This window comes from Ornithorhynchus anatinus, chromosome 7, assembly GCF_004115215.2.
Source record: "Ornithorhynchus anatinus isolate Pmale09 chromosome 7, mOrnAna1.pri.v4, whole genome shotgun sequence".
Lineage (NCBI taxonomy): Eukaryota > Metazoa > Chordata > Mammalia > Monotremata > Ornithorhynchidae > Ornithorhynchus > Ornithorhynchus anatinus.
In genome coordinates, this window is record NC_041734.1 from 40,665,646 (window position 1) to 40,679,012 (window position 13,367).

A 13,367-nucleotide genomic window follows, 5' to 3' on the forward strand; every position below is an offset into this window, starting at 1 on the left:
GCTTCATTTTGGCACTTCCCATACTCTTTTAAGTGACAAACATGCCAGTCGCCTCTAGCACACACAGCAAGTACTCTGCATCTAGACTGCTTAGAAAGGGAATGCTTTCTAGAGAAGCGGCATGGCCTAGTGGGTAGAGCCCGGGCTTGGGAGTCTAAAGGACCTGTGTTCTAATCCCAACTCCACCACTTGTCTGCTGTGGAACAAGTTGCTACGCTTCTCTGTGCCTCAGTTACCTCATCTGTAGATTGGGGATTAAGACTGCGAGCCCCATTAATCATTCAACCGCATTTATTGAGCGCTTACTGTGTATATGGTCTCTCTCCTTCGCTCTAGAGCTCGTTGTGGGCAGGGAATATGTCTTTTTATTGTTGTACTGACAGAGTCCACGTCCCTAAACTCATGGAGATGAGAGAATAGGTCTATTATATTGTTGTGTACTCTCCCAAGTGCTTAGTACAGTGTTCTGCACACATTCATTCAATCAGATTTACTGAGCTCTTGCTATATGCAGAGCACTGTACTACGGACTGGGGAGAGTACGCAACAATATAACAGACATATTACCTGACCTCCACGAGCTTGGGGACATGGACTGTGGCCAACCTGACTAGCTTGTATCTAACCCAGTGCTTAGAACAGTGCCTAGACTGTTAGCCCATCAAAGGGCAGGGACTGTCTCTACCTGTTAGCGATTTGTACATTCCAAGCGCTTAGTACAGTGCTCCGCACGTAGTAAGCGCTCAATAAATACTATTGAATGAATAGGCGATTTACAAATATCATGAAAAAAACCCTCCTGTTTTTTAGTAAGCAGTGAAGACTTCATCGCTGTATGGCAGAAATGAGGGCCACATGCAATAAACGGGATAAAAAGGGCATCGATTCTTTTGAAATGTGGTGTTGGAGAAGGCTTTTTCAAATACCGTGACCTGCCCGAAAAACAAACAAATGGATTTTGGAGCAAATTAAGCCAGAGTGGTCTCTGGAAAGCCAAAAGACTCAACTTAGATTAGCATATTTTGGACACATAGGAGGACTAATTCTCTGGAGAAGACACTAATGCTAGGAAAACTCTAGGGAAAACCTGGAAGAAGCAGACCAGCAGCAAGATGGATAGAAACCATAACGACGACAACAGAAGAACCGTTAGCAAGGTTATGGATCATGGCAGAAGACAGGATGTTCTGGGGAAAATAGATCCACAGCGTTGCTATGAATCAGAAACGACTCGATGGCACTTGATGATAATAAGTCAAGGAGGATACCGCAGAGTACGCCACTAAAGAGGACGCATAAGACATATTCTGTTCCATCAGCACTCACCTAATCCCTTAACTCAAGTGACGACAATTCTCGCTTTTGGCCGTAAAGCGCCTGGGCAAGAGACTCTAAATGGCTCAGCGCAACGTTAAACTGGAAAAAAGGAGTGCAGCCTAGTGGAAAGAGCCCGCGCTGGGCCGATCCCAGCTCTGCCACTTGCCTGCTGTTACTTAACTTCTCTGTGCCTCAGTTTCCTCATCAGCAGTGACATGAGAAAGAGTCAAAGGCGGGTGATCAAAACGTCGATCGAAGAGAACGACAGCATCTCGGGTTTTTACTGCGCTGTAGAAGGCAACGGTGAACCACTTCCCGAAATCTTTACCGAGAAAACGCTATGGGTACCCGAACCAGAACAGCATTAAGACGGAAGACGGGACCCCCTGGAAGAGGGTGTGTCCATGGAATCATTATAGGTCGGAAAAGACTCGACGGCATTTGAATAAGAATAATTCCGACAAGGAAAATAAGTCACTCTGGTTTCCGTAGCTACAGCTACAAAGGAAATCTCTACTCTTTGGGAAGTGGAATTTTATGGCTATTTTAGTTGTCTATTCTGGCAATTGTTCTTTTGGCATGACAACATACAGCCGTTCTCAACTCATCCCGAATTTTGTTTATGAAACTGGAAGAGCAAGCCAAAAACCGAGATGAACCTAGTAACCAACCGAAATCATACCCTTAAACACTTAAAGGTCACTTTAACTTTTATTCCCGTCTTTTCAAGTGTTGGCAGCCCTGCCCTATTTAACGGCATCCAGAAACCTGATGGGTGAGTACTGTCCTAATGAACAGACCCAGACCCGGTATCTGTCATCTAATCATTGGAAAAGCCAAGAGAAACCAAACTGCTTCAGTCCCCTGGGTTTAGGGCTTGATCAAATCCAGAACCAGAGGCAGATCTAATAGCTCAAAATTCCTAGGATCCAAGAAATGTGCGTACGGAGAGTTGGTCAGAAACTAAAAATGGGGCCTAATCATTGCAAAATACGCAGTGCAATCTGCAATTTTACCCATGCATTTTGAATTTACTGAACCTGGTGACGCTCCGTACTGTGGTTGCGATTTGTTAGAACAAACTTTCCCAAATTCTTTCAGGATTTCTATTCTCAACAGGCTGATCGAAGTCTATATTTGTTCCCTGATTTAAACTTTAATATGCCGGGGAAAAAGTAGCTCCCCCTGCCCTGAAATTAGAGGAACTCATTAGATCACTCTCACTTTCTTACCATTATTTTTAGAATCACCTGCCAAGATCAAAGTGCAGAAAAGCTCTTCTGCAAATTCACTCCCGGAATCAAACTCATCGGTTTGAAATCTTACAGTGATACCATGACTCTTGTCAAAACAGTTAAATGAAGTTATTCAGACACGGAAATATGATTATTTATGCCCTCGCTATGCACGGGACAAATATCCTGGAATTACGGAGCACAAATACGACGATTTATGTTCATGATACTAGAAAATATCCAAATTGCCAAAGAACAGTATTCCATTTTCTCCCAATAAGGGGACTCTATATTATATATTTGGGTGTATAACATATGTATGTACACTTCTGGGCTTGCAATCTCCTCTCTTCCCTTTAGGTCAGTCTTCTACTGGAGAGGCTGGTCATTCCGTGGATATCCTTTCCAGTCCAATTATGGCTGCAAAATCAATTCTCACCTCACTCTTCCACACCTGGATTCATTCGATTCATTCAATCATATTTACTGAGCGCTTACTGTGTGCAAAGCACTATACTAAGCTCTTACCTGGATGAACCACGATACGCTGTTCGAAGAAACGGCTGTGCGTACGTTCATGGCGCCGGTCTGCACATGTACGACTACGATCCATCCCTAAACTGATTCACTAGGGAGTAGTTGAGCAGCTTTCCCAGATATTCAGTTCGGTCCTGTATTAACTTCAGTGCCTACATAGGAAATTTCAGTGGAAAAGTTGGAGACCGATGGGGAAACGTTTTTCCTTCTTTTTAACTATTGAATAAAATATATAGAGTGTAAGTAAAGTTGACCGGAGATTGAATATTTTAATCACATCAGCCAGAAAGGTGTAAGCTTGATTCCGAATTGAAAATCGGGGGAAGCAGCAGTGACCCAGTGGGGCCTGGGCGTCAGAAGGACCTGGGTTCTAATCCTAGCTCCACCGCTCGCCTGCTGCGTGACCTTGGGCAAGTCACTTCACTTCTCGGTGCCTCACTTACCTCATCTACAAATGGCGATCCTCCTTCCAACTTAGAATGTGAGCTCCTCTGGGACCGGTGCTGTATCCAACCTGGTATCTTGTATCTAAACCCAGTGCTTAGCATAGTGACTGGCACATAGTCAGCACTTGGCAGATACCATTAAAAAAACTCTGACTTGACCTTTGACTCTTTCTCTTTTTTTTGTTAGTTGCAACCTCAGGGCCCAGGGCTGGTTCTCAGGTCTGCCAAGTGTCACCGGCTTCAAAAACTGCAGGGAGGTGGGGAGGGGAGAGATGTTGGTAGAGTCTCCCCGTAGAGCAGAAAGGGGAGAGGTTGGAGCCGTAAGCTTAGTTTCCCACCTTCCAGATGTGGGGCGGGCTGTTGGATGTGGGATTAATAATAATGATGGTATCTGTTAAGCGCCTACTATGTGCAGAGCACTGTTCTAAGCGCTGGGGTAGATACAGGGTCATCAGATTGTCCCACGTGGGGCTCACATTTTTTCATCCCCATTTTTACAGATGAGGTAATCGAGGCACAGAGAAGTTAAGTGACTTGCCCAAGGTCACACAGCAGACAAGTGGCAAAACCGGGATTAGAACCCATGACCTCTGACTCCAAAGCCCGTGCTCTTTCCACTGAGCCACGCTGCTTCACATTCAGGATTAAGCATGGCTCTGGCGAAGCAGGGAGACTCCTGGGTCCCTTTCTTTCCAGTAACATACTGGTGCTCTGAATCCTTGGCGTGTTCCCATTGTTACTGTTTTGTCACCCATCCCACTGCCCCACTCACCCCCCAACATTTTACCTTGTGAGCCCAGGCTGGCCGGACACTGTGTCGGAAGTACTATCCTTATCCACCAATCAATTGGTGTTTTTTGAGCCCCTACTAGGTGCACAGCACTGTAATAAGTGGCTGGGAGGGTCCAATACAACCGAATTAGCGGACGTGTGATATCCTTGCTCCTGAACCTGGTAGAAATGCTCACAACATTCAATACATAATCATTTCTTCGATTTATAGTAACTCTGTGCAACAAAAATGAGCTATTTTAATGGGAATCTTTTTTTGCAGAATGGTAAGTTTAACACCGCTAAACCTTCTTTCTTGTGCACTCGGGACATCATAATAATACTAATAATAATAATGTTGGTATTTGTTAAGCGCTTACTATGTGCAGAGCACTGTTCTAAGTGCTGGGGGAGATACAGGGTAATCAGGTCGTCCCGCGTGAGGCTCCCAGTTAATCCCCATTTTCCAGATGAGGTAACTGAGGCCCAGAGAAGTGAAGTGACTCGCCCACAGTCCCACAGCTGACAAGTGGCCGAGCCGGGAGTCGAACCCATGACCTCTGACTCCGAAGCCCGGGTTCTTTCCACTGAGCCACGCTCCTTCCTGACATCTTCAGATCCAGCAGCACATCCAGTAAGCACTTAGTGCAGTGCTCTGCACACGGTGAGCGCTCAATAAATACTACTGAATGAATGAGTGGCTGCTGTGAACAGTCTGGTATTCAGAACTAAGCCTGGGTTCTCTTACATGTTCAAGGCATGTACGCCTGGATCGCTTCCGGGCATCCATGACCTTCTGACTCCCAGGCCCGTAGTCGATCCGCTATTCCAAGATGCTTCTACGTGTCAGACATGGTGAGCAGGGCACGAGTTCTCTGTCGGGCCGACCTTCGCAAAAACACAACCTCCACGTACCAGGATGACTAGCTGAAGCTAAGGGTTTCCTCACACTGCTCCTGTTTCTCTCTCCGCTTTTGCAAATACCAGAGAGTCTTCATTTATTACATTATAGCGCCGAACACGAGTGATAAGATTCAGGTTTCATTACTTCTCAAGTTTCCATAAGAATATACGTTGAATGAGACACGGCACCACTGATTTTAGACTAGTTTGAATACCACGACACTGGAAAAATAATGATTGCACAACTATGCTACATTGTAAATTCTCTGAAAAGGAGCAGGGACCATGTCTACTATTTCCACTACTACTAATCATAATAACAGTAATAATACTTGAGGTATTTGTTAATCACGTACTATGGGCCAAGCACTGTACTAAGGATTGGAGTAGGCACAAGATCGTCTGGTCCCACTTGGGGCTCATAGCCTAAGTACCAGGAAGAAAAGGTGTTTAATCCCCATTCTGCAGATGAGGGAATGGAGGAGCAGAAAAGTTAAGTAACTTGCCCAAGGTCACACAGCAGATGAGGGGCAGAACCTGGATTACTAATAAAAATAATGTTGGTATTTGTTAAGTGCTTACTGTGTGCCAAGCACGGCTCTAAGCACTGGGGTAGATACAAGGTTATCTGGTTGTTCTATGTGGGGCACACAGTCTTAATCACCATTTTACAGATGAGGTAACTGAGTGACTCACACGGGGGACAAGTGGCAGAGCCGGCATTAGAACCCAGGACCTTCTGACTCCCAGCCTGGGCTCCTTCCACTAGACCACGCTGCTTCTCACTCTACCGTACGCTGCCAAGTACTTAGTACAATGTACCGTACAGAGGTGCGCAACAAATACCACTGACTGGTAGATATATATCACATCTGTACATATCTGTAATTTATTTATACTAATGTCCGTCTCCCCCATGCCCTTTAGACTGGAAACTCATTGTGGACAGGGAATGTGTCTGTTTATTGTTATACTGTAGTCTCTCAAGCGCTTAGTACAGTGCTCTGTACACAATAAGTGCTCGATAAGATTGAATGATTGAAACGAATGACAAAAAATGCTACTAAAACTCCTTTCTTTAAAGAGATTTAGAATTTGTGCCCACTGGAGGGCAGCAATAGATTATACTTACAGGTTTGGATTGGGCGGTTTAAGAAAATAGCAATTTATTTTGGGGACTAATGAATAAGGTCTTTTAAATTTAGGCAAAAACATAAGCTTCAAAAATTTTTAAACATTTCAACATTCTATTTATCCCTTATCTTTTTTTGGTGTGAAATGAATATTAAAATCTGCAAGGCATATGTTTCTTTGGTACTATTACTCCTCTACGACATCTGCAAATGCCACCGGTGGCTAAACAATACTGGGTACCACAACGACCTGCTGTATTCCTGGCATTAAAGGTTCATCTGGGGGCTCTGTAAGGGACTCTGCACCAACCCCAAATTGGACACAACTCAAATCATGGTTTTGAGTTAAGAGTCTCATACCAGGACAAGGAAGACGAGACACACACCCAAACTGACCTTGTGTGCGGGTATCTGAAGAAACACAGAATGGAGATAAAGGAATTCTCGGAAGAAGAAAATAATGATGATGCCCAGATTTCCCAAAATATAAAATGTGTAAAATATATGCTGGTAACACGTCTTGACGCCAACGGATAATACTGACAAACGACACAAACGTGTTAAATTGACTTCAACGGATCATGACCAAATTAGGACAGGTTAGTAAATGATTTTGGTCTAATTTTGGTAAAATTACACTCAACATTGATTCAGCAGGTAGAGAAATTGGGTTAAGATCAGATAAGACCTTAAGTACCCACACTTTTTAGATTATACAGCATGTTTATAAGTCTATGCTATTTAGATTTCTAAGATTCTTTGGTTAAAATGGAAGTTATAAAATTAGCGATGACTCTATGAACTTACAATTTTGCTTCCTGTTTAAACTCAAAGCTTCCCTTATCTTCCTATGTTGAGGATAGGAAATTATTTTTAACATTTGAATTCTTTTTTTAAAAATGACTTTACTCTTACCTAGAAGAATGTTATCTGGTCCAATCCCAATGTTTTCTGGCTGGGTTCCTTTAGAGCAAGCAGGAAAAATAAAAACAATCTGAGGATGAAGTTAGTATTGTCTTGCAGAAGTGCTTTCTTCAATTCACTTGTCTCAACAGTCAATTTGGATACTTTCTGTTTGAAATATAAAAAGATAAGATAACTAATTACATAGAGTCAATATTTTCACCATTTAAAAAGTCTGGGCACTACTGTGTTTAAAAAACAGCTCATCGTAAAAGGATTAACCATTTCTTCCGCAATATGTGTTTTCAATGCTCAGGATACATTAGAGAACTCAGTAAATACTACTGATTGATTAAAACATGGCAGGCATTCCAATGACATAATGGATGGTAGTAAGGCAGGTCAAGTTTCATTAAGGTAAATTGCCTATCTTGGTTTCTTTGGGCACTATATGCTTAGTTTTGCTATACATGAAAAGTGTGTGGCCTAAACGATACAGCACAGGCTTGGAAGTCAGAAGGATCTGAGTTCTAATCTCAGCTCTGCCACTTGTCTGTTGTGTGCCCCAGGGCAAGTCAGTTCGCTTCTCTGTGCCTCAGTTACCTCAACTGCAAAATGGGGGTTAAGACTATGAGCCCCATGTGGGATAGGGACTGGGTCCAACCTGATTACCTTGTATTCATTCATTCATTCATTAGTATTTATTGAGCGCTTACTATGTGCAGAGCATTGTACTAAGCGCTTGGAATGAACAAGTCGGCAACAGATAGAGACAGTCCCTGCCCTTTGACGGGCTTACGGTCTAATCGGGGGAGACGGACAGACGAGAACGATGGCAATAAACAGAGTCGAGGGGAAGAACATCTCGTAAAAACAATGGCAACTAAATAGAATCAAGGCGATGTACATTTCATTAACAAAATAAGTAGGGTAATGGAAATATATACAGTTGAGCGGACGGGTACAGTGCTGAGGGGATTGTATCTACCCCAGTGCTTAGTACACAGTAAGCGAGTAACCTGCCTGCCTTCATTCACGGAGAAGCAGCGTGGCTCAGTGGAAAGAGCACGGGCTTTGGAGTCAGGGCTCATGAGTTCAAATCCCAGCTCTGCCACTTGTCGGCTGTGTGACTGTGGGCAAGTCACTTAACTTCTCTGTGCCTCAGTTCCCTCATCTGTAAAATGGGGATCAAGACTGTGAGCCCCACGTGGGACAACCTGATTCCCCTATGTCTACCCCAGTGCTTAGAACAGTGCTCGGCACATAGTAAGCGCTTAACAAATACCAACATTATTATTCATTGCTACTCTTGTTTACTCTTTTCACTCCAAGGGCCCCAAGAACAATTCAACCACCTCCTCAGGGCTCCCCTAAACACTGGACTCTTCACTCTCAAGGCCCCAAGAACCATTTAACCATCGCCTGAGGGCTCTTCTAGTCCCCGGCCTTTTCACTCTCAACTGTCCAGGGGCAATTCTACAATCCCCTCTGGACTGTAAGCTGCTGTGGGCAGGGAATCTGTTTATTGTTATACTGTGCTCTCCCAAGAATTTAGTGCAGTGCTCGGCACACAGTAAGAGCGCAATAGATAAGAATGAACAAATACCGTTAAAAAAAAGTACAGACCAATGCAGTGAATGGTTCCTGGCCCACAAGGGGGAAACGAACTTAAGGCGGGGCAAAAGAAGAGGCAGTTCAGAATGACTCATGCAGTACTGCAAGGGAACTGCTGTTCTAGAAGTTGTTTGGTCAACTGTATTTAATGAGCGATTTTTGTGTGCGCAGCACTGTACTACACGCTTGGGAGAGTACACTATAACAATAAACAGACATATTCCCCGCCCATAACAAGCTTAAAATCCAGAAGGCCCACTGCAATTGTCAAGGGTTGAGGGACAGGCTGGAAATGGTCCCCAAACTGCCCAGTCATTTTCCTATCGTGGTACTCGCCAACTCTTTCTTTTCTTTTCCACATTAACTGTCGCAATATCACCTGGCAATCGTCTTGGATTTCTACCTGAGGACCTGTTAAGAGCCTGTTCCAGGGATGGAAGCTGTGTGGGAGGAAGCAGGAAGGGGCGAAGAAACTCTGTTAGACGAGGACAAACTATCTGGGGTTGGCTTTATTTTGGGGAGGCAAAATTGCAAGATGGTGGGCGACAAGACCTCTCTGACCCTGCTGCCCTGCACACTGGCCTAAAATCCTCACATACACATCCCACCCCCACTGCATCAAGGCCTAGCAGAAAGAGCATAAGGCCCGGGAGTCGGAGGACCTGGGTTCTAATTTCTACTCTGCCACTTGCCTGCTACGTGACAAGTTCCTCAACCTTTCTATGCCTTTGTTTCCTCATCTCTAAAACAGGGATTCAATATCCATTCTCCCTCCGAGTGAGAGTCCCAAGAGGACCAGGGACTGTGTTCAACTTGATTTTCCTCTATTTTCCCAAATCAATCAATGGTATTTATTGGGAGATTACTGTCTGCAGAGTACTGCATTAAGTGCTCGGGCGCAATAATACGAGTATTTATTAAGCTCTGATGGTTTGGTCGGGTAAGGCCTCTCGGCCGCAATATGATTTCTAATAAGGGTTTGAAGGTAGGGAAAGGAATGGTCTATAGAAAAGTGGAGGGTGTTGCAGGCTGGGGGGAGACTATGGACAAGGGGTCGTAGGTGAGATGGACAAGAAAAAGGTTCAGTAAGTCGGTGTTAGAAGAGATAAATGTGCAGGCTGGGTTAAAGTAGGACAGCAGCAAGGTAAATTGGGAGAGGGAGAGCTGACAGCGCTTTAATGCCGGTGGTAAGGAGTTTCTGCTTGATGCAGAGGTGGATGAGCAATCACTGGAGATTCTTGAGGAGTGGGAAGACTTGGACTGAAAAGTCTTTTTGGAAAAATGATCCAGACAGCAGAGTGAAGTGAGAACTCTAAGCTCGTGGTGGGGAGGGGATGTGTCTGTTATATTGTTATTTTTGCTCTGCACAAATTGAGTGCTCAATAAATACAACTGATTGATCGATTGAAAGTCAGGAAGCAGGGAGGTCAGGAGAGGTGAGACAGGATATAGGGTTTGGATCAGTGTAGTAGTAACCTGGATGGAGAGGAAAGGGCTGATTGTTAAAATGTTATGAAGGAAGCCCCGACGGGATTTAGTAAAACTGAGTATGTGGGTCGAAGGAGAAAGATGAGTCGAGGTTACTGCTACACTGTGAGATAGGGAGAATAGTGGTGCAGTCCTCTCCGACGGGAAAGCGAGGGGGAGGACAGGATTTGGGTAGGAAGATGAGGAGTTCCGTTATTGACACGATAAATGTGAAGTGTCCGTCAGGATACCCAAACATCTGAAGGCAAGAGGAAATATGAGACTGCGGAGAAGGAAAGAAGTACTTGGGAATCATCCGATTAGAGATGAAACCATGAGAGCGAATGAGTTCTCTAAGGGAGCGGGTTTAGATGGAGAATAGAAAGGGACCCACAACTGACACTTAAGGGACTCCCACACCAAGGGGATGGGAGACAGAGGAGGGGGTCCTGCAAGGGACTGTAAAAGGGTAGCCAGAGATATAGGAGGAGAACAAGGAGAGGCCAGTGTCAGTGAAGCCACGGTTAGGTCAGGTTTCCAGGAGAAGAGAGTGGTCCACAATGTAGAAGGCAGCAGTAAGGTCGAGGAAGATTAGGATGGAGTAGAAGTCACTGGATTTGGCAAGATGGAGTCACCAGTAACCTCAGAGAGGGTGGTTTCCATGGAGTGAAGCGGGGAAAAGCCAGAGTGGAGAGGTCAAGGAAAGAGGGAAGAGAAAGTGGAGGCAGTGGGTCTGTCAATCAAGCTATCCTATTTATTCATAATAATAATAATGTTGGTATTTGTTAAGCGCTTACTAGGTGCAGAGCACTATTCTAAGCAGTGGGTTAGATAGAGGGTCATCAGGTTGTCCCACGTGAGGCTCACAGTTAATCCCCATTTTACAGATGAGGAAACAGAGGCACAGAGAAGTGAAGTGACTTGCCCACAGTCACACAGCATACAAGTGGCGGAGCAGGGATTTGAATTTATTGAGTACTTACTGGGCGTAGAGCACTGTACTCAGTGCTTGGGAGAGTACAATTTAACAAAGTTGATAGACACCTTGCTCAAGTTCCCTGTCTTGCTCAAGGAGTTTGGAAAGGAATGGTAGGAGGGAGATGAGGTAATAACTGGAGGGAGCCTGGGATGGTGGGAGGATTTTTTTTTTTTTTTAGGATGGGAATACCTGAGTATGTCTGAAATTAGTGGGAAGGGAGTCACCGGAAAGTGAATGGCTGAAGACGGCGATCAGGGAGGGAAGAAAGGAGGGGCAAGTATTTTGATAAATGGGAGCGGCATGAGAACAATCTCTGTAAGCACTTTGCGATGTGCTCTAACTCTGCCCATCTTCATGTCGGTTACACTCCGTGCTTCAAAGGGGAAACTTGACCGAAAGAGATTCTTCGACTTCATACGAAGCCCTGCACTAATCACCAATGTTACACTCTGTTCCCTTGCACAGTTTTTCTCATCCCTGACGTCAAAAGAGCCACCCCGAGGGACAACAACTACATCTAATTGCTACTTTGGGATTCTCTCCCAGATCTTAGTATAGCGTTCTGCACACAGTAAGTGCTTAGTACTACTGGACTGAGTCTTGGGGGCTGTTCTCAGTGAAGACTCCAATTATTGCCACACTGTTGTACTGTACTCCCCCCAGGTGCCTAGTAATAATAATAATGATAATAATAATTATGGCATTTAAGCGCTTACTACATGCCAGGCACTGTACTAAGCACGGGTGTAGATATAAGCAAATTGGGTTGGACACAGTCCCAGTCCCACGTGGGGCTCACAGTCTCAATGCCCATTTTTACAGATGAGGGAACTGAGGCCCAGAGAAGTCAAGTGCCTTGCCCAGGATCACACAGCAGACAAGTGGCGGAGCTGGGATTAGAACCCATAACCTTCTGACTTCTGGGTCCATGCTCTATCCACTACGCCACAATACAGTGCTGTAGAAACAGTAAGCGCTCAATAAACATGATTGAATGAATGAATTCAGAGATTAAAGTTTCAGACGTACTGAAAGACTGTATAACCCAAGGTAGAAAGAAAATATAACTGAAGGTAAAGAGGTTCTCACATACTTTCACACTATTGCTTATTAATAACAACAATAATAATCATCATCATTCATTCATTCAATAGTATTTATTGAGCGCTTACTATGTGCAGAGCACTGTACTAAGTGCTCGGAATGTACTATTCAGCAACAGATAGAGACAATCCCTGCCCATTGATGGGCTTCCAGTCTAGCACTTACTACGTTCCAAGCACTGTAATAAGCACAAGATATTCAGGTCCCACAGTCTAAGTCGAAGGGAGAACAGGTATTGAATACCCATTCAGCAGATGAGGGGACTGAGGCCCAGAGAAGTTAAGTAACTTGCCCAAGGTCACACAGCAGGTAAAGCAGCAGAGCTGGGATTAAGACTCCAGTCTTCTCATATTCCCATCTGTTTAGCCAATCATTTAGTCCTACAATTAGGCTGAATTCCTTTAATTAATTTTAAGAGGCTCATCTCAATTAGTTGGAAGGTGAATTAACTAGTCTCAGTCAGTCTCCAGCAATTAGTGGTGATTTGAAGATTTTCCTGGAAATCTAGCTTGGATCCTCTTTACACGGAAGAGTAAACTTCCAAACTTGCGATAAACCAGTTTAAAACTTAGTCTCATAATAGGAAATGATTACATGTAAAGGAAGAATTGTGAAAACTCCATGAACTGTTAATTTCATTCTTCCCTAACACTGCAAACTTGAAGCTAATTTTCCAGGCAAATATCCTAGTCTGAAATCTAGGTAGAATCTTTACCAGTATCCTGGCTTCTCCAAATCACCATTCTGACGGGGTTGCATTTGACGAAAGCAAGCTATATAATCAACTCCAAAGAGAGGACAGCAAAAGAAACAGTTGTGAAAAGTGTCTCCCAGCCATAAAGGAGGAGCTCCACCTCTACTGACTTATTCATCCATTCCTCTTTTCCATGTCAACTGCTTCTGATCACTTTCTAATTCATTAGAACAAGTATTGACGATGGGACAAGTTTTACAATCA

General features: G+C 44.2%; 1 protein-coding gene across 7 annotated transcripts in view; it reads right to left on the reverse strand.

Moving 5' to 3' along the window:
• ADARB1 (adenosine deaminase RNA specific B1) overlaps nucleotides 1-13,367 on the reverse strand; it is a 225,857-nt gene that overhangs the window by 158,186 nt on the left and 54,304 nt on the right. For 4 of the 7 annotated variants that reach the window (XM_029068635.2, XM_029068636.2, XM_029068633.2 and 1 more), the window contains 2 exons: nucleotides 7,258-7,413; nucleotides 3,081-3,241 (listed from right to left, as the gene is read on the reverse strand). In XM_029068635.2, coding sequence (XP_028924468.1) covers nucleotides 3,081-3,165 — 85 coding nt within the window. In that variant the 5' untranslated portion in view covers nucleotides 3,166-3,241; nucleotides 7,258-7,413. Of the gene's footprint in view, nucleotides 1-3,080; nucleotides 3,242-4,322; nucleotides 4,426-6,738; nucleotides 6,882-7,257; nucleotides 7,414-13,367 lie in introns of those variants that run through there. The other 3 variants (XM_039912787.1, XM_029068634.2, XM_029068639.2) reach the window with 3 other exon arrangements.